Here is a 22393-nt window from a genome sequence, read left to right as displayed (position 1 = left end):
GTCTTCCAGGGTTGTGTGCTGTGAGCATCGCCTGGCTAGCTGGGCTCGAGCAGAGCTCCGGAGTTGCTGTCGACACGGTGCGGGAGATGCGCAGAACGAGGCCTTATACGGCCTGACATGGAAATTATGTTTGCATTTTCATTTTTGGAGTGCTACCGGTTGTCATGAAACTCAGCCTGACAGTTCCTAACCACCAGGCAGCCGAGTGCCCCCGCCCCTCTCCTCCCCTCTCGTTGTGGGACAGATGCTAGCCTGTTAGTCCTGTGACTCTGCTCGCGCCCTCCGATTGCAGGCGACAGATGCCAGGACCAGCAAGGTCCCTGTTTGAACATTGCTGTCACTGTCCTGCCTTAAGCTCAATGCATGACCTTTATTGTAAGCAAGGGGTTGAAATAAGGTACTAATGAGTATGTGTGGGACTCACGGCTCCAAAATGTGACTCACAGAAAGTTCCATGCATCCGTGCAGGTTGTGTCAGGCAGTGCAGAGGAAAGGGAAACAGCTTTTTGGGAAAGGGAGAAAAATAAACACAATACTATAGACTTTAGAACAAGAACACATACAGTGATGTCACATATTTTAAGTCTTGTTACACGCAAACCTCCTGACTAAAATGTTAGAGCAGGTTTGAATTGTAAGCGTAGGTGTATTTTAAGTCAAAAAACATCCAAGTTAAAAACAGGCTCAATTTGTTTTTTAGAAGTTGAGGTTAAACATATTATTTCAATGTGTGCAGCAGTGTGGACCTGTATCACATTGAAATAATCACATTGAATACTGCTGAGAGAACAGTTGGAGTTACGGGGAGATCTGCAACTATTTTATTTTTTTCTCTTCTCAAGCTAAAATACCAAACATTCCCAGGTTTTTTCAGAAGTAATGATTTGCTGTTTCTTTATTCTTTATGAAATTAAATGAATGTTTTTTGTTTTTTAAACTATCGATTGAACAAAACAAGGCATTAAAAGACTTGAGCTTGGGCTTTAGGAAATTTTAACAAGCATTTTTCACTTTATGTCAGTTTATAGACTTAATGACAGTTTATAGACTAAACAGTTAATCAATTTAGGAAATAATCAGCAGATATCCCAAATTTGGGTGTAAAACTTTTTTTTTCAAACCAAATTTTACCTCGACATCTTTCAACCTGCAAACCTCCAAAAACTAGTCATATTCAGCAGGTGACCGCCTACAAACACTGACTATGTTTGACCTCACTGATCACATTGCTGAAAAGTCATATTCCTAACCAACCTGTATTTTATTTCTCATTGCTTTGTCCATGTTGTCTTCAAGGCACCACTCTGTTTTTAAACGTGCCTTAAAGAGAAATCTGTCAGTAATCATTTATAATTTACATTCATTGCAACCTGTTCCTTACTTTAATCTCTCATCTGTCTCTGCATTTTTCTCAGCTAAAAATAGCTATAATGGATATATCAAATCAAGTAAGTTTTGATTTCCATTCTTCCTCTTTTTTATTATTTGTTTCTAACCCTTCCACTTGTGCATTCTCAGCTATCACCACTTGAACCGTCTCTAACCGGCTGTATTTCACTGTTTGCTGCTCATCGCTCTGTCCAGTCTATCATCACCCATCATTACATTTTATATGCAAAGCTTATTAGGATATTGTCTCCGAGTGTGTTGGGTATCAGTTACAGCTCAGCAGTAGATGGTGCTACTGCTTCACGGTGGGTGGGGTTGAATTAATCTGGTGTGTAGCTGAAAATACAACATAAAAACATTTAAAGTAAATGTGTGCTAGAATTTATAATAGAGATTAATGTTAGAGAAAAGACAGGAGGAATTTAAAAAAAATATATATATATTTATTTTCTCATCCAGCCATTCGAGTAGTGTGAACCATGTGGGCCACAGGATCTGTGATAGGCAGCAAATCTGCCACAATGTGTTGTCCTGGAGAAGTGCTGTCCATGTTTGACATGGGGCAGATGAATAGTGGAGGTCTGGAGCAGGGAAGATAATCTGCGAGACAGCTGACTGTTGAAATAATCATCTCCATTCTCCAGTTTTAGCTCCTAGCCATTTTTTAGAGTAAGGGGAACACTTTGCTTCTGCTTCCTTTTTTCTGTTTTATCATGTTACCAGTGTTACTTCTATTATAACACCAGTGGAGCTGTAAGCATCCACACTTCAGATAGCTGAGTGGATACTGAATTCACTCCTCCCTCATCAGGCATAAACAGCACACAGCAGATAGTGCCTGCTAATTCACTTTGTCACCTCCTTGTTCTTATGGCATAACAATCGCTGGAACACCTGAAAGCATACTTATTAATTCATGTTTATTATAAATATCAAAGTAAATGTCAAATCCAACATTTCATTGGTGGCTTTACCAAGTGGTTAAGTGGTGTTTAATAAAAATGAGGTTTTTTAATTATTCAGCTATTAGCATTCTTGTGCCAGAAAGAATTACCCCCAAAAACCAGTGATTATGCTTTAATTATGCTAAGAGTCACAAGATGTTTTATTAACATACACACTGCAGGTCTTATTGAAGTCAGCTTGAATCAAATCTTGTGGTTGATGCAAAGAATTAAAGGGTGAGTTCAGCCAAATCGCAAAGCCAGTGTTTTAAGGCTTACTCTGCCCCCTGTGGTATCTAGTCAAGATTGTTTCAGTTTTATGCATGCATGTTTTATAATATCTGTTCTTGATTTTTATGCCTCCACCAAAAACAGTGGAGGTGAAATACATTGTGATTGCAATGCAATAAAAACAGTTTACATGCAGCCTAGTATGAAATGTCCTCTTTCTGCACATGCCCACCACAGCCTATAGTATACTAAAACCAAATGAAAACAGACACAGCCTCTGATTTGTTGACAGACTCAACCCAATGTATCATGGGTTTTGCCCTCCCTAGGCTTTGGCTAACGGCTAACGACAATAACAGCTCCTTTCAACATGAGAATAATATTCACAGAAGACAATCATTATTGGATTTATTGAGTCTCTAGAAGACTGTTGTTCCATGATGGATTACACAGGCAGAGGCAAATTAAAGTAAGACGTTCAAGATGTACTTGGATGTTGTATACAACATCTTGGCACTCACATATTCATTATTAAGGCCACAAAAAATGCCAGATATTTAGCTGAACAGTCGATAGATGCAATAGATCAAAACATGTAATGTTGTGAGTACAACAGACCACTCCCTAAAAACCTCTTCTCATAAAATCGAAGCTATCAACATGGCTGGAGGTGACTGGAAAAATGTGGGATTTTTCTTTTTTGGGTTCTTCGGTGAATTGACCCTTAAAAGACAACAAAGAATCCATTAAAGGAAAACTTCACCGCCAAAATGACCATTTGTCTCATATAATAACTCATCACATGTTATCTTGAGTTCTTAAAGAAAACTTGCATTGAGGTAAACATGGCCTGTGTTTAACAACAGCAAAACTATATCAGTACATTCATTTACAAGCTTCAACACAACTCAAACAAGTATCATGTCAGTGCAAGCGTCTTTATGCAGAAGTGTTAAATAGCTAAATGTTTTAGCGAAAATGCATTTCTTTGGGAAGTATTGAGCATACGACTGGATACATGAGATTTGGATTATACTGTATGAATTGTGTGAGAGTGTTAAACGCAACCACCGTTCACTGTAATTGATTAAGAATTAACTACTATTTTTTTGCGTTCTCCATTCATGATGGAAGAGAGATGTCACAGTTCTCTAAATCCATGGTTTGATTTAGATTTTAATGTCACAGATCATTGGTTCTATACACTGACAACAGTCATTCTCATTTTAAAATCATTCTCTAAAAAGATAGGCCTTGTGGTATAAAGTGACATAGAACTGCCATATTTATCCTGATTGTATCCAACTGAGCCCATATGGTCAGTTTTTTGTATTTTTCCGATGCTGCTTTTGATTTTGATCATTTAAATTGAAGCTCATTTCGATTGATTTTTCATTTAGAATTGAAATTGTGAGAAAAACAAAGTTTTCTTCAATCAGTCAGGCTAAAACAGGGTGAGTAACTGATATGACACATATGGTCATTTTGTGGGTGAAGAATTCCTCTAACTTTACTTTGAACAGATCCTGACTGTGACTCCTCTTCATTTAGCAGTAAACGACGGTCCCCTAATCCAGTCCTCAGTTTATCAATACCAGTCAGCTAAACTGAACCACAACTCAGCCAGCGAGGTCTGTATGGGGCCCCGTAGTGGAGTCGCTGCCGTGTCCGTCCCGCTGGTAAACAACCGCAAGGGAAGCCTGCTGCCCCCCGCTGAGCCCTCTGCTCTGAGACTGAGCTTCATGGGCTCCGGGGACCTGGGCCAGGTGGGCCGGCTACCAGGGGTGGCAGAAGAGGCCAGCCGGCTCCAGCGGGCACGTAGCCTTCCGGTGAAATACAGATACCACCCCAGTCACTCCAATAACGCCACGCTCAGTCACAGGCACTGTAAGGGCCACCTCCCCCCTCCCCCCTCCCCTCGGCGTGTTTGGCAGGCCTGTACTCAACAACAGCACAACCAAAGCATGTGCTTGCCAGGCTGGAGTGGTTGCATGTGTAGCATTCCTTACTAATGACCCAGTGTGTGCAGCTGTCAGCTGTGAAACATTAAATATTGAACAGGCCAAGCAAGATGTGAAGGGCCAGTGTGTTGGAGCATCCCTCTCCACTGGAAGCCCCCCGTAACTCAACATTTTCCATTATAGTGTCACTCCTGCACATGTTAGCAGTGCTTAAAGTCCTGCGTTCATCTGCAGAGGAGCATGATCTTCCAGACTTCATTCCTTCTAATGAAAGCTCCTTTAGTTTCTCCATGGCTTACAGCTTGAACTATCATTAAAAGACACTCAATCATATTTCCCAAACAACTAGCTATTGCCTCTATTAACGCAGGCTGTTAAAATGTGATTAGTGAAAACACTTTTCTTGCTGCATGTGTTTATTTTACCAGCGACTGCCACGGAGTAGAGTTGTTTTCTTCAGCTGTGATATTGGCTTGTGAAAATATTTGCCTGATTACTTTACTCCAGGGTAAAACTTGTAATTTGTTCCCTATGAGGAGCTCAATGCAGTTTCCTGTAGTGATAAAGACAATGTCCAAGGGGCATCTCAGCTGTACATAAATCACTCTGGCATGAGGACCAACGTAATTATATGAGCCAAGGGCGTCACTCTCAGGATGAAGAAAGACCAGCAATCCAGACTGGATTCAGTATTGGCACAGAAGCAGCCTTATTTATAATGCTAGGTGCATGATGTTTATAGGTTATTAACTTAATTAAATGGGAATGTGAATGATTAGCATGGCCAGAGAGGAGCTGTCCAAGTCTAGGTCTGACAAAATTTTTACTAACAAGGGATTGAAAAATTACACTATCCTAATACCCTTTGAGGTACATGTGGTACTACATTATCTGGAATACATTATTTCTCTGGATCAGTGTGGTAAATAAAACCTCACAGATTAGACTTAAGCAACTGGCATGATGGTTGATGATGGCACTATTGCATGTTTGCATCTTCATACACAATCATGCAAATGATGTGCTAATGTATGCTGTCGTCATCATGCAAACATTGGATTGTTTTCCATCGCACACAAGTTAAAGTGTCCTGTCCACTCCATCTTGTTCACCCAACCTCTCTTTCCACTCTGTGTCTCTGTAACCATTTTATCTCTTTGAATTCACTGACCTCAAATTGTGCTGTGTTGTTCTTTTGCTGTCACTGATTTTTTTTAATTCTATATTTTTGTGTGTCTTCTGATAATTCGCTCCCTCATACCGGTGCCTTTTGTTGCAGTTGAAGAGGACCAACAGTCGGCATTATCGCCTAAAAAAAAGCAGCGTAACGGAGGCATGAGAAACTCTCCAAACTCCTCACCCAAGATAATGAGGTAGGATGACAATGGTGACATTTCTACTTTGTCTTTCTATGTGTTGAGTTAATATTCTTTTTTTATTATTATTATTGTTTTAAATAACCTTATTATTCAACTGAAAAATGTACAGCTCAAAACATTTTATTACTAAATTTAAACAACTCATATATTGTCACCTTAAGAAGCTGTAACGGCAGATGTGTTAACAAGCAGTTGCTTAAATGTATATTTAACCTCCCACAGAGCAACATTAGCGTACATTCTGAGTGTTTCTGTTCCCCAAACAAATGCAAGTCCAATATTTATCCTCCTTTTTGCTCGGTTTTTGGTCTCCACCAACTCCTGAAAATAATAGTTTTTTAGCTGAATGCTCCTGTATGTTCACCAGCTAGTTGCTCTCTTTGTTTATCTGGTGTTTAGTGCTGTGTCGTTAGCATACAGTCAGTTTTTGCTGAGATTACGGTGCAAAAGCAAAACAAAGTTTGTGTCTGGAAATCTTCACAGTCCATTTTCAGTAACCTAAAACGTAATTTGCGTATGGATGAAAGGCATAGAAATGCATAGAAAAAGCTACATTTTAAAAAATACCTTAAAACAATGGATGAATGTAAAGCCTAAAACAATGAGCTGAAAGATGCTAAAATGCTGCAGGAGGCTGCAGAATTAGTAAAAAAAATTCACTGTGGGTTCATTATTTTGAGAGATCCCTTTCACATTACACAGATATTGACTAGTGGAGCTTTAAGGTTCCTCTTACATATGATGTATAAAAAACAAGAAACCTGCCAACACATTACGTTTTTTAAACTCTCAACAGTTACGTTATACCTGTCATGAAAAAAATCCTAAAGAATATGTTTGCGTGCTGCTGTTTTCATGACCAACATGTCAGACTTGCAGAGGGGCTCTCTACCACGAGGTTTCCAGTGACACCCACTGACTGCAGCTCTTAAACAGGCCTGGCACTAATGACAGCGCCAGCCAGTCAGAGAGGCTCTAAAGGATAGATAGCCCAAGGCTATTCATCTATTGTTGGATCCCTCTGAGCTCTTTTCAGCACGTAAGGCCACAGATGATATGTATCATCACAATGAAAGGCGAATTCAAATGCTACCTTGCTTTTATCTTGTCCCGTGAAATTAAATCGGCGCTTATTGATTTTGACTGGAGATAACACTGTTATTCAACAAGAAGCCATTACAGGGATGATAATAGTAATAGTCATTGTCATTAAGTGCCATGTTACAAGGAAGCAAGGCAATAGGGAAGTCCTGCAGCCTGACATATACAAAGTGGAATTGTACAGATGAAATTTAATTTAAACTGACATATGACTTTATGTTCCCATTGCTAATATGGCTGGTTTTCATTTGACTTCCAGAAATTAAATCCACAAATGTCTGTATTGTTTAATAGACGGAAATACAATACAGATCTGCCACATAATCGTTATAAAAGTGCCTTGGTATTATATATAAAAGGAGTGTTTATGTGCATAATTTAGCATTCTTCTTTTGATCTATGGCCTCTTTTTTTTCAGGTGGGCGTTTGCCCTTGTGTGATTGTTTGATTTGGTTCAAAGTGGTGTCAAAGTTGATTTGCTCCAGGTGATTTCCAGACTCCTGGGTAACAAAACCAGGCTTTTCTAATGCTATAGCCATCAGCTAAATATCAGCCCACCAAACCAATCCATCTACTTGCCATGCTAATACACCGCACGGTACAGGTGGATGTGTTATTTCATCCAGCGTGTCTGCTGCCTACTCGCTGTGGTAGCCTAAGGGATACTTCATTGCAACAAGCCGAGAAAAAAACATCTGGGTGTATACTATATCAAATGTGTTTTTACAGGACCTGCGGTCTCAAGGCCTTTCTAAATAAGTAATGATCAACAGATTGGCTGTGGGTTTTGAAGAGCAAGCCTTTGTCAGTTTGCATGATGGGGAGGATTTTCAAAGACTTTGCCTGCCCGAACTACTTGTGCAGCGTTACAGTCAGCAAGTGCAGTGATGCTGAAATAGAAAATTTACATAATATGCATGTTTAGCTTCTACTTTGTGTCTCTCTCAGCCGTCATTACACTCCTCTAGGAGACACCTGGCTTTATGTCTTTCCTGTCATGACGTGTGAAGTCTTGTCAAATGTGTCATCTTACCACTAAAGTAGTGAATTATGCTGCTGATCATTTTTGAATGTTTAGAAGTCCGCTCACAAAAATATAAACTCTCTCTTCTCCGTGTAATGAAAAGAAACGCACAAAAGAAGGAAGCGATCAGCCGTGGAAGCAGAACTGTCTCCTGTTTCCAGATGTATCAGCAAACTAACACATCCTGTCTGGAACTTAGCAGCGACGACCTCACTGAAATTAACACCATTTCCACAGGCTCCTTGATGGGTCATAAGACACATCTAATTGTGGGATGTCACAACGCGTTCGGTCACATCGGACCGTGCCGTGACATACACGTCATGTCTGCTACAGGACTGTTGAGGCAATTGGCAGCGCAGGATAGTGACAGGCCGTCACGGCTGACAGTGAGCGATAGCTATCCTGGCAGAGCTCTGCCTCACCAGTCATCTTCCACAAGGACAAACTGAAGTGACAGCAGCTCCACTGAGTGAGTGGTGAAACATTCGACTTCTGATGAAATATTTAGCCGGGGTGTAAAACCACTAAATGCTTTCACTCTTATTAGAACTTGCATTTCAGGCTCAAATATAAGCCGATGTTGCATAGGAGTAAAAATAAGAGTTATGGAAGTTGATTGTCATGAATTTATCAATTTGTGATTTACTGGAGATTTATTAACACAAACATTTATCATGCTGCTTTATTTTTGTTTTTTTATACGATTTTAAATTTAATGTGTGGAGAGGAATTTAAAGATGCCAGCTCTTTTAAACTTTTCTGACATTTTCTAGAGGATTAATCATAAGATAATTGCATAAATAATCCAATTAATCAGTAATTAAAGTAGTTGTTCATTGCATCCTGACATGGAAATAGAATTTAAGGTGTCTAAGGTAATATTTTCTCTGCTCCAGCATTTACATTTTTCAAATGTTGTACTTTTGAAATAATATTTTATAGTTTCACCCACAGAATTTAATGTGCACACACTGTGTCCTTTCAAATCATAATTTCTTTGACAGATGTGGTTCTAGAAACATAAAAAGTGGCAGAAAAGACATTTCCTTCTCCAAGTACTCCCATTCTTGAAAGGACATCCAGGTCTTGCCTTGGGGTATATAAGCCCAAGGCGGGCTTTTTTGGCTTCAGTCTGTAGGAGCCTGAGGGATGGTAGTTTCAGCTGAAACTTTCATGCATACTTAACATGTTACTTAAAGTAGCATTCTTTTAAAGTACTCACATGGATTAAAGAGGCGCTCTTCTTACCGGGAGAAGACTTGAAGTATTTAAAAGGTTTTAGACAAGAGACAGAAGGCTTCTGTCTGAGTTTCAGATGATAACATCTTCAACTCTGATCTGAATCTGACAAAGTCAATTCAGTGTAAGGGGAATTGTGTTGGGCAGCACATGGCCTGCACAGTTAGCACTGTCGGCACTGTAGCTGATGGTGTTCGACCGCAATGACGGGTTAGAGCTCTTCTTTATCGAGTTCTTCTCTCGTCTGTGTGGGCTCAGAGACGTGCAGGTTAGGTGAATTAGAAATATTGGCAATGCTTTAAATTAAGGTCCTTGTAATAACCATTACTTAACAAGTAATAAGGCCCTTGTAAGTCCTTCCAAGATGCTTATTAACATTATTGTGTGTTTATAAGCTTATATAAGTGTTAATAATGGCATTACAAACACCCATGACCACCCATTATGTCTTTGCCATGCCTTTATTAATCTTATTTTGTTTGCTTATTGATATTAAAATATACTTAAATTGCTCATCTATTATAAGTCAACTATAAGTTAACTATGCTTTTTGCAACTACCGGAGCTAAAGCGAGAACAATGCCTTATTACTTGTTAATTAATGGTTATTAAGGACCTTATTATAAAGCGTTACCGAAATATTTGTTATATATATATATATATATATATATATATATAGCATATAGCATTTCAGTGGAATCATATTGAAGTGATTATTTTTTTAAATATAATTACGTTTTCCAAATTATTAATTCCAAGTAAACAATAATTATGAAATTGAAATTAAAACCAATAACTAATAGGGAATGGGAATTAAAGAGCATTCTGAGGCAACAGCACCAATTGGGGAGGACAGTAAACTCTTTTCGTCAACAGTCTAATCAACTGTCAATCATTCATCATCAGAAATGTATATGTAGACAATCACCATATTAAGAAAGCTTAAATCTTTGCTGGCCAATGTTCATTTTACAAATGGGTGGGTACAGGATCTTTAGATAGAAACCAAATGCCAATTAAGCAATCATCCAGACAAGAAATGTTAATGGTTTGCTAACTGAATGCTAGTAAACAAGAGGCACCCTTTGTGTCTGCATGTACGAAACAACAACAACATTTTGTGTTTTGAATTTAATTCAAAACTGTAGTGTTTTGTGTTGGTTCAGTTGTTCTTTTTGATTGAATTTTCTATTATTTAATGTGTGATTTAACATGCATACACAAAATAGCAAAAAATGATTCGTATTAATCATGAAATGTATTTTAGCTACATCCCATAGTCCTGTGTGTGAATGTGAACACATATAACCCACTAACAAAAATTGGGTCAAATAAAAATGTAAATGTATGGCTCAAGAAAATTGTCCCATATGTAGAATGTAGGAGGGGGGGGGGGGGGGGGGGGGGGGGTCAAATCCAAAAACAAATGATTTTTTTGTATTATTAGATACATATTTATACTGCACTTTGTATTAAAATGTATTTCTTCATTTTTTTCAAAATGAATCCTCTTATTTAATTGTGTTTTTTCTATGGTTTGGGGGGCTTGTGAGGGAGGCAAGGTGAACATGAATGTCTCTCATATTTTATTCTATCTCTCAGAGCTCTGACAAAAGCTCTTATCACTGTGAACAAGCATGGCACAACAGCAGGTACTCATGTCAGGAGACCACTTTAGTGGTCAGCGTTGGGTAGGATGAGGCTCACCACAGCGCTCAGTGAAATTAGTTTATGTAGTTCTGATGCTCTGTTTAAACATTAATGCCCTTCACTTCCTACAGCAAATATGATTGGGCAAATTGCTGAAATATTTAAAGTCTGGTCTGTTAAAGCTTTTACCACGCAGCACACTACGTCAAAAACTGTATGCAGTAAGGGGGCGTAATTGCATCTCCATGCTGATGCCAGTCAACGCAGTGTGTTGCTGCCATCTCCTTCCACCTGGCTGCCGCTGCTGATGTCACTCTGCTTGATGACATGGCAGTTTTGTTGGCATTTCTGCAGATGGCCTCTGACAGGAATGAGCAAAGAGGCGGAAAAAGGGAGAAAGCAACTTTTTTTTTTTTATTTGTTTGAAGATTCCTAAATATTTTGATGGCCTATTGATGAATGTTTTTGATAACTGACACATGTTAACCCCCTGGAACTATATTCCCTTCCTCCTGTCTTTTTGTTTGATTAGACATGACCCGCTGCTCATCCCCGGGAACGAGCAGATTGAGAGCATGGACGAGAACGTAAAGAAATACGACTCCACAGGGATGTTTCACTGGTGCCCGTCCAAAGACATCGAGAAGGTCATCTTGGTGGGTTCTGCTCTTTTACTCGGCACACGTCATTTGTCCCTGACACTCTTCTCCCCGGTGACAGATGTGTCATGTCACAAAGCACCATCAGAGGTTGACAGGGCACTTAAACACTCTGTAATGAGGTGTTTGACATGTCATTTGCTATATGGGGTCTCTGTACCTAGAGCATTTCTTGTACTAATACATATGCCATTTTTCAAATTACTTTCATAGTCTATTGCAGTCATGAACTGTATGATATATTTTACTGGGTGAGTAGGCGAGTGGAAGAACAGAAAGCACTAACAATTGCTGGAAAAGCCATTTTATGTCACATTGATGTCATAAACATATATATATATATATATATATATATATATACACATACATATATATATATATATATATATATATATATATATATATATATACACATACATATATATACATATATATATATATATATATATGTATATTTAAACCTTTGTTATTTTCTTTTCTCTCAGACCCGGAGTGAGGCAGCCATGACTGTTCTGAGCGGCCACGTGGTCGTGTGCATATTTGGAGATGTGAAGTCGGCGTTGATCGGTCTCCGGAACTTTGTCATGCCTCTGAGAGCAAGCAACTTTCACTATCATGAGCTGAAGCACATTGTGTTTGTCGGATCACTTGAGTACCTGAAGCGGGAGTGGGAGACTCTTCACAATTTCCCAAAGGTCTCCATTTTGCCTGTGAGTACAACAGTATCACCCTTTTCAAATATTCATCCACTGTAACTGGTTCAACAATCCTGTCTCCTAAAAATTACTTTTGCATGCAACTAATCTACTTTGGCAAATAAGTTTTGCAGCCAGCACCTTAGTCCAGAATGAAATATCTCACATTTTGTACAGACTATTATAGTACTCAATGTATCCATTTGACTTTGGTGATCCCCTGACTTTTCAAGGGAAATATCTCAACAACTATTGGAAAACGTACCAAAGAAAGTAATGCATTAATTTAATAAAAGTATTAAATATTGTGTAATACTCTTTTTGACACCAACACTGCTTAGGATGTAATGCAATAACTTCAGTAATCCCTTAACTTTTTCCATAGAGGTCCAAATTTAATTTAAAAAAATCAAAATGTATTCCGTGTGTTTTATTTAAAATATTTTCAGCTTAAGCATTTAATTATTACGATTAAATGTAAAAAACTTAAAGCATGTGGTTAAGGTTATGAAAATGGCTTTGCTTAAAAACTTTTTTTTAAAGTCAAAGCTTAATTGAAGTACAAGACTTGACAACTTTTTCAATATTTAACCAAAACCATGGTGATGCAGGATGTGAATACCGGTGATCTCTGGTGTCAAAGTGTGTTTTATTACCTTAACCATCCACCATGGCCGCTGCTCTTTTGTTCAGATTGGACACCACTTTGCCAATGGCAATTAAGGCAGCAATTAAGTTTCCTCTAGCACAAATTTGGCAAAGTGATTTAGTAGTATGAAAAGGTATTTGATAGGAGACAGGGCTGACATCAGACTCAAGGATGAAAACTGCAGTTTAAAGTTGCTACATTTTCATTTACCTCTCAGTGTCACAAAGGTGAGATAACAAATTCTCTCCTTCACTTCCTCTCAAAGGGCACACCGTTGAGTCGGGCGGATCTGAGGGCTGTCAACATCAACCTCTGCGACATGTGTGTCATTCTGTCAGCCAATCAGAACAATATTGATGATGCATCACTGCAGGACAAAGAATGCATCTTGGCGTCACTCAACATCAAATCCATGCTGTTTGACGACAGCATCGGGGTCTTGCAGGCTAATTCCCAAGGTAAGGAGCGCCCTATCATAGTTCACTGCACCGCCTGGAAGGGACAAGGCCCTGGCACAGAGAATATCCCTCACTGGGTGCTGCCTGGCTGACCTGGTGTCACTGTGTTTGACAGTAACCCCTACTGACTATTCCTCAGGTTACTGTAACAACTGGTTTCTTCACAAACCTAAGTGGTGGCAACAAGCTCAGCTTTGGCACAGAAGTCTTACCTGGCTTTCTTATACATAAAAAGTAGCATATGGGACTGCTCTGTAAAAAATATATTGTGTATAATTTATGAATATTACATGTTACAGCTTTCAAAACCGCAACTGATGGCCTTTAATAATGGTCATCCTCTGGCATTGAGAGAAATGCTTTTAGAAACCTTTTGACCTGAGGGGGGAGGAGGGGGGGATCCCTGCCAATTTCATTATTTCTCTAATACATGTATGACCTCGCATTTGCCTTAGTCAGCAGGAAGTGATGGATGTCAAAACACGGCGTATGTATAATACATACAGCATCACTGATTTAATGTGCTTACTTGTCAGTCTGAGGAAAGCAAGGAATGTCAAGTCAATTTGAATTCAATCTTGCGTCACTTATTTTCTATTTCATGGCTCCATACTGTATTTTTTGTGTGTGTGTATAAAAGGTTTCCGTCTCTGTGCACACACAATCTAAGGGAAACAAAATGAGCAGTATGTCACATCTATTATATATGGACTAATATTGGACCTTGTCAAGAATACGGTAACATTGCACTCAGCATCTTTATGCTTTAGCAGCGGCTGGGAATGGATGAAATAGCCCCAACCTATTAGTTCTGCTGATATGCCTGTTTGTAGCCTCTGATGAAGTATTGAATATTGCATTAACAGATGTGATTTATGTTGTGTGTGTGTGTGCATTTAGGCTTCACACCACCAGGAATGGATAGATCTTCTCCTGAAAACAGCCCCGTCCATGGATTAGTGAGGCAGACCTCTGTCACAACTGGAGCAAATATTCCCATCATAACAGAACTAGGTACGATTTCTGCTTTGTTTTTGTGTCAGCTGATTGATATGCTAGCTCTACTGTTGCATGTTTTTTTTTTCAGCTAAGTAGTTGTAAACAGATCTGAAAACATAATTTCTGCAATTAGAGCCTGTCAAAACTTGATTAACCGTACTAAAAGTGGAGTTTTTATGGGTTTTTTTGTCCCCTGTTGACATGCTCCAGTAACTGTTTTTCCTCAACACTTGTCTAGCACCATTAGCAAAGCCAGGCAAAAAACTGCCTGTGATTTCATTCAGTCAGGATAAAAGCAGTGGGACCAGCATACAAATGATAACTGAGCTGGGTAAGAAGTGCCTCTGTCCTGTACTGCAGTGTTGTAACTGCTGCTGCCTCCATATCAGCTTTCTTTTGATTTCTCTCGCTGCACAAGAGGCTCAGTCCATTCCCATGGCATCACTTTGAGCACATTTTACCCTTGGTTCTGGTTAAAATTGCCTGTCTTGTTTTGGCCCCTTATCTCAAAGCAAAATTTTTCCCTTTTATTTTTCTAAGAATTACAAGGCCTTTGATCCCTCAGAAGTCCTTGTGGCTGTTTTCATAGCATCTTCTGTCGGATCACATTCTCCGGCCCGTGCCTTTCTTTCATCTCAGCCCTGTCGATATGACTGACATTTATTTCTGTCCTCACAGAAGTAGCAGTTCTCCAACTAAATTTTACATCATTACTTTCTTCCAGCTACTGCATGTGTTTTTGTGCTCAAAGACATCTTCAAAGAAGGTTCTGGGGCAATGAGATACTTTCATTTGTTTTGACATGCAAGTACAAGTAATTGGAAGCTCTGTCTTGGATTTGCAAGACAAACAATGGCATATTGGTGTTTCTGATACTGACTTCAGGAGGACTTTGAATCAAGGCCTGAAGCTTTGACAATATGCATGGTGTCATAAGTGTGCATGGCCTGGATATGGAATGTGGCAGAGGCAAGTCGGCCGAATACAATTACCAGACATGATTTCATTTCAGTCCTTTAAAAGAAAACTACAATTTTGACTAAATTCAGAATTAAGGAGAATTTGTCAGATTTCTAATACAGTCCATATCTGCAGCCTCTGACTGTTCCTCCACTGTACTTCTGTGTTCTCTTCTTCACATGAATCAAGTATTTGCTTGACATATGCTTGAGCACACAATCCATGCTTTCTTTCGAATCACAAATTAACTCCATGAAATCTGGTTTGTAGTGCAGAAAATAAGCACGAAGAATTGAAAGTAAGTAATAAAATGTACACGTTTTCCTCCATAGTGAATGACTCAAACGTTCAGTTCCTGGACCAAGACGATGATGACGACCCTGACACAGAGTTATACCTCACTCAGCCTTTCGCCTGTGGGACAGCCTTCGCCGTCAGTGTGCTGGATTCCTTAATGAGTGCTGTAAGTCAGAACGGATTTAGCTTACAGACGATATCTAAGGTATAATGTATACCTAGCAGGTCATTATTGCAAATTTTGAACAGATGTAGATATTCGCAATAATGACATGCACTTGTGCTTTATCATGCTAATTATGTGGCTACTAAAGAAATGAATCATTTCACACAAAATATTAATTTTAAATTATTTTATTGCTTCATTTTGAAATACTTTGCTAGATTCTGCAGTTGCAACTGCCTCCATAGTAAGGCACTTTCTAAACTGAAGATGCTTAAAATGAAACTATAATAGATACAAAAATATAACATTACATTACATGTCATTTAGCTGAGGCTTTTGTCCAAAGCGACTTACAATAAGTGCATTCAACCTGAAGGTACTAGCCTTAGACCACAGGAATTAAGTAAGTATAAATACATCATATACATAGAATAAAAGAAGAATACTGTGTTTAGTTCTGCAGGTGGAGCTAGTAGTGCAGTGTAGCACCACTCAGTAGTTGGAGGTAAAATAAATAAGGAACAGTGGTTAAGATATATTTTTTAGGTGTGAGTTATGAGGTTTTTGTGCAGTGATATACAGTATATCTAATACCCATCAGTGATCTAAAATATACTAAGAAATGTTGTATTTTAATCCCAGCACGCCCCCGTCAAAAAAAAAAAAAACGTAGGAACTCTCTGCTGATGTTAAAACAATAGCTGACAAGACTGTAACTTGTACTAGGTATGATGGCTTCACTTGTCTGCCTTTCAGTTTGAGTGAGGTTAGAACAAAGCTGCCTTCAAATGCGCTCCAGTGTAGGCAAAGGTAATGCTACCTAATGGACAGCCCTCATCCATCATCTTAGTCAATAGTGCTGTCAGCAGCCAAGGGAGATGTCACTGTTCTGTACAAGCAGGGGGAGACAAGAGACTGTGGTGCAGACATTTGCCCTTGTTAAAATCAACAAAGCTGGCTGGAATTAAAAAAGACAGCAACGTCACACAGTGAAGTGTATCTTCAGGCTTAGATTGCAGTTTTTAAAACTGACTTTTTCCACCAAATTGTTTTTATGCAGCTGTAAGAAATGCCCTGATGGCATGAATGCATACATGGACTTCCCATGTCTTTTACTGATGGGGGTGAGAGTAACCTGCAGTAATTGGATTCTCCTGTCTTTTCACTCACTGTGCAGGGTTAGATAGCTGGCTGGCACTTTGAGAAGCTTCAGTTGTGACTTTGGTCATGTTAACTGAAGGGCTCACCCTCTCTCTACCTATATTCCTTTAGACATACTTCAATGATAATATCCTCACCTTGATCCGGACACTGGTAACAGGCGGGGCGACGCCGGAGCTGGAGGGGCTGCTGGCAGAGGAGAATGCACTGCGGGGCGGCTACAGCACGCCACAGACGCTGGCGAACAGGGACAGGTGTCGTGTGGCACAGCTGGCCTTGTATGACGGGCCCTTCGCCGACCTCGGGGTAAGAGACTGGTCTTTGTCACCCAAAGGTGAACACATCATTGTCTGCTTGTGTTGTGGGAGCTGACTTAAGTGAAAGGAGTCAGACTAACAGGGACAGTTGTGATTAAGAGCAGAGATAAGTTACAGAGATTGTGTGTCCAGAAATAGGTGAGAAATTCAGAGCTTTAATCCAACCCAGACATCCTCAAATAATCATGTTGGCACTTACAGAAAGATATCCTAGCAACACTACATTTGTTATCCATACGGCAAAAAAAGGTATCGTCAAAGTTTCACAAGAATTTGCTTTGCCCACTGACTGTGAAAAAAGTTTTGTTGTTTTCAACCCTTAAAGGGGCAGTCCACACCAAAATCAAAAACCCATATCTGTCATCTTACCCGTAGTGGTATTTATCAATCTACAGCCACCAACCACATCACCATGCAGAAGGTGGTATGCTTCCCCTGTTTGCTCACCTAGCATTACTGAGCTTTTTTAATGTTACAGCTCAGCTAAAGATTACATTGTTTACATTTTGCACTGTAACAAGCACAAGCCTATGAGAAGCAAGATTCCTTCTGCGCAGTTATAAGGTTGGTGCTGTAGTTTGGCAGAAAGAAAATAGTTCCTACATGAAACTGCTCACAACTGGCTCATGATTTCTGGAAAGAGGCATTGCTGTTGACTTTTTCTAATGTATTTTTGCCGCTTTGAGCTCAACAAGCCAAAGACAATCTAGTTCTGTTATATTCAAGAGATGAGAGACATCTCTACGGCCGATATCTACAACATTCGGCAGCTCAAACTAAAACAATCTAGATTGATAAACAGAGCTACAGGTAAGAGGAAAAATATGTCTCTTTGATCAGGTGAACTGTAGTTTTAAGGGTTATCTGAAGAATTTGCAAAATGTCTAGATCTATTTAAATCACTGTATCATATAAACAATGATCAGTTCAGGCCTGATTTTTCTTTAATCTGAAGGTATATTAAGAACATGTAATTTTTTTTTTCATGTAATATATTTATTATTAAGTGTTGCTTTTGTCAAAAACACACCGTGTACTACAGATCTTTTTGTCACTGTCTTGCAGGATGGTGGCTGTTATGGTGACCTGTTTTGTAAAGCCCTTAAAACATACAACATGTTATGTTTTGGCATTTATCGGTTACGAGACGCTCATCTTAACCAACAAAGCCAGTGTACCAAACGGTGAGTACAGACCTAATGTGTCCTTTCATTTAGATGCTTAAAACAGCTATAAAAAAGCCTGTGTTTCAACCTTTACTAAATTTAGACCTGGCTTCCCGTCTGTTCCTCTCTCCTCCAGGTATGTCATAACCAATCCACCGTATGCGTTTGAGCTGGTGCCCTCAGACCTGATATTCTGCCTGATGCAGTTCGACCACAACGCTGGCCAGTCTCGAACCAGCCTCTCCCACTCTTCCCATTCGTCCCATTCCTCCAGCAAAAAGAGCTCCTCTGTCCACTCAATCCAAACCACCAACCGCACCAACCGAACCAAAAGCAGGGACTCACGAGACAAACAAAAGTATGTGCCCCTTAAAGCTTTCTGACTGTCTTTGTCTGTGAACACTTTCTGTCCCGTGTGTCCTTTTGCAAACAGACCGTAACATGTCTGGGTGTCACTGTGTGTTTGTTTGTCTGTATGTGTGCGGTACCTGTATGTCTTAGTTTACATTTAACAACCCCATGCAGTACTGAACAGTGTGGTTGGGCCATCCCAATGCATAGGGTAAAGTAGGCAACCACAAAGGGCTTCTGTCTTTCCATCCGCTGGTTGTTACTGTGGTTCTAAGTTTTTCCTTTATTATGCAGAGGGCTACTTTTACTGGGGCTATGAGTCATTCTTGAATATTTTTTCATGATGTAACTTTTCCTTTTAGTTTGTTTTAGCAACCCCAAAAATCCCTTTCACTCTTCAAGCAAGATATCTGAATCAACAGAAAACATTTTGCTTGAGACAAATATGAAAAAGGGCTTTTCAGTGATACATTTTGTTAGTTATCCAAGTTTTATTGAGTATAGTTTTAAGGATAATTTGAGATATATAGCTACCTAGTTCTGTTTTTTTTATCATTTGAAATTTCAGTCCTGATTTCACTGTAGTGCTCTTACCTTCACACATGGCCCCAACTCCATCAAGTGTGAAAAATGCTTCCACTTAGCAGTGAAGAAAAGACCCTAAAAAGCAAAAAGTATTTTTTATATGTGTGATATTGGCCAACACAACATACATAAGAATATGTCCCTCAGAGTAGAAATTGGCAAACATTTACAGACTTTTAGTTCTTAGTTTTCTTTCTTGTGATAAAGGTCACTGAGTTTCTCCGTCTTATAACATTCCAAGTTTTGTTCTATTGAAACTTGTTTGTTTTGTTTGGATTAAAGCTGAACCTTATTGCACTTTAAATATGTCTTAAAAGTTCATAGTATGTCATGTCTATGAAATACTGAACGCTGTGTTCTCTTAATGCCTTTTGATTTTTCACTAACATTTAAATGCTATACCTAAATGTTATTTGTCACCATGAGGTATTAATTATGTCACATTTATTAATAAAGTTACATCAACTTTACATGTGACTGTCACACTTCAATGTTATTTTTGATAATTTTTTTCACTGAGGGTCACAGTTCAATGAAGCAAAGAGAATGGTATCATCAGCAAAAAGGCAGATGTTTAAACATTAAGTCACCATACAAGACAATGACAATGGACATGCAACCTTATTTATGTAGGTTATTTGCAAATTTCAATTATCAATTATTTTTGCAGTATACAAAGACTTGTAGTCAAAGGCTCGTTTATGAACTTTATTGTATTGTTTTTACTGATATTTAAGCCAATATTTACGTTTACTGATAATGATTGAGATATCACCACATTTAGGGGTTACTGTGGCCCTCAGAAACATTTTGTGTAGCCCCTGAACATGACTGGAAATGCATGCATTATAATCATCCACGGTCCATTTCAGTAGCTTACATTTAATTGAAGTATGTGCGTAACACTAAGCCATTGTATACCAAAGATATATGAAATATCATCAAAAAGTCAAAGAAAATTGTCATAGTATAGCATGCCATAAAAAAGTAAGTAAACTTTTTGACCTAGTATGCCATAAAAATATAAACAAGTAATAGCATAGTATGTCAAAAAAAAAGAAAGACAGAGTATGAAATGTCATTGAAAGGCAAAATATAGTAAGTAGGTCATCAAAAAGTTTAAAGAAAAACAAGTATGCCACAAATATGTCATTAAAAAAGTATAGTATGCCGTGAACAAATTTTGGAACCACTTTTATTACAACCCAATACAAAAACATGTTTTGTTTTGGACAGTTTATGACTAGCACAGAAGTCCAGAAACAAAGCACTACCTGGGTTTAGACCCTCACAATAACCCGCTAATATGGTTTTAAGGTGGCACCTTATACAGGACCCAAACAAGAGACTCCAAGAAACTGTGTTTTTCTGTACAGTGAAATCACAGAAAGAGCAGTTTGAGCCTTTATTCTTGATCATATCGGGGGAAATTCACGAGTATCCCTAAACCCATCTGGTGCCTTATCCTGGGTAACTCCAGAAAAGGAGAGCATATAAATGGCCAGAATTCATTATATTGTACAATGGATTATTCCCATACTCAAAATAATTCCCCAAACTCATAGCTGATTTTGTTAATAAGAATTATTGTTAATCTCTTTGTGTATTTTAAGGATTTAAACATTTTCTATTACTGACACATTCAGAGGATTTTGCAGAGTTGGCAGAGGTATGCACTCTTCAACTTCTTTCTAATATAATATTGTTTCTATGGGGAAATATTCACGTTCAAGTATTCTCTGATTGTTCATTCAAAAAATGAATGAGCACACATTTTCACAGCTGCTGAATGAACTCTACAAGCTTTTTATGGTTAGTAATCTGTTCCCATTCGAAACAAAAACATGTTCAGCTACACAATTCATTTGCATTGCACATTTTACAGAAATACATTTATCTCTACATGAAGCTGCTTGTTTTGTGCTGATCAAAGTACATTAAATAAACACATTTGGTTTGTTAGCTGCATGCTGCTCATTGGGTTTCTGAACTACATCTAAAACATGGACGGCTTCATCCTTCCACTTGCTTTGGCAACAGGCATGGATACAGTATGGCTGCTTGACATACGCTACAGCGGCTAAATGCATAAACTAGTGATGGCACTGAGAGATTTTCTGACATGATACATGTTTTGTTTTTCTTTTTTTCTTGAGCTGTTGGTCACCACCTACTGTTAAACCTACTCCACATCCATATGTAATGAAAGCATCTGCTATTTTTACTCCTCTGATCATTAAGCTTTGCAGTTTCTGTTGTTATGGCATTAGTATTTCCCATTTAGCTTACATTTAGTGTACTACTTTCTTTTTCCAAAGTGCAACAAGGATGAATAGAGTGGGCCAAGGTATGGAAGTGAATGATTATGCATGATGTTAAATAATGCATTGAACACGGTCATGTCTTTGCTGACATTTTGCCCTCTGAATGAAAGCCAAGTAGTTTAGTGTTTCCAAATGACTGCATCAGGACCGCATGGTTGTGACCTACAGTATGCAGTACATCTCACTGCAGGTTTGACTGTAGAATGTGTGATTGCAACTGAATGGTTTGATGCTACTTCACTTTATTCTGTACCAAGTGATGTTTGATGTTTTATTATTGGCAACATGTATCTACTGGCATATATGTTAATGTACTGCAGCACTGCCTTAAGTCATGTTGATGAAAATGCATGACCATGGACATTGCCAAGTGGATGAATCACCATTGATGTCTTATGCCAGAATATCCATTTTCCTTCTATAAGAAAAGAAAGTTGCATCAAGCCAAAAGCCTGAAACCCTCAAATAGATAAAACCCTTGACAGAATGAATTGTTAAGTTCAAAGTATTAACTTCTAATTTGGTACAATGAGGTATTAAAACAGATTTTTTTTTTTTTAAACTCGTGACCTGCATGTCTGCTGCAACTAGTCCTCCAAACCATACGACCACATAGGTTGTTTGTTCCTTCCCTCGAATACGACTCATAGGAGCCTGAACCTAAACATAATAGTCCCTGTTTAAA

General features: G+C 38.7%; 1 protein-coding gene across 18 annotated transcripts in view; it reads left to right on the top strand.

Annotated features, from left to right (window-relative positions):
* The window catches only part of LOC131959354 (calcium-activated potassium channel subunit alpha-1a), a 111971-nt gene that overhangs the window by 85760 nt on the left and 3818 nt on the right, over positions 1-22393 (top strand). For 2 of the 18 annotated variants that reach the window (XM_059324538.1, XM_059324540.1), the window contains 10 exons: positions 5805-5898; positions 11454-11577; positions 12066-12290; positions 13190-13382; positions 14283-14396; positions 15674-15804; positions 17077-17271; positions 18348-18466; positions 18585-18806; positions 21703-21731. In XM_059324538.1, the coding sequence (XP_059180521.1) occupies positions 5805-5898; positions 11454-11577; positions 12066-12290; positions 13190-13382; positions 14283-14396; positions 15674-15804; positions 17077-17271; positions 18348-18466; positions 18585-18806; positions 21703-21731 (1446 nt within the window). Of the gene's footprint in view, positions 1-1415; positions 1449-5804; positions 5899-11453; positions 11578-12065; positions 12291-13189; positions 13383-14282; positions 14397-14619; positions 14713-15673; positions 15805-17076; positions 17272-18347; positions 18467-18584; positions 19129-20636; positions 20639-21702; positions 21732-22393 lie in introns of those variants that run through there. The other 16 variants (XM_059324526.1, XM_059324533.1, XM_059324529.1 and 13 more) reach the window with 14 other exon arrangements.

The sequence above is a fragment of the Centropristis striata genome, chromosome 21, assembly GCF_030273125.1.
Source record: "Centropristis striata isolate RG_2023a ecotype Rhode Island chromosome 21, C.striata_1.0, whole genome shotgun sequence".
Classification (NCBI taxonomy): Eukaryota; Metazoa; Chordata; class Actinopteri; order Perciformes; family Serranidae; genus Centropristis; species Centropristis striata.
Note: the sequence above shows the minus strand (reverse complement) of the source record. Positions and strands in the feature narration are given on the sequence as shown.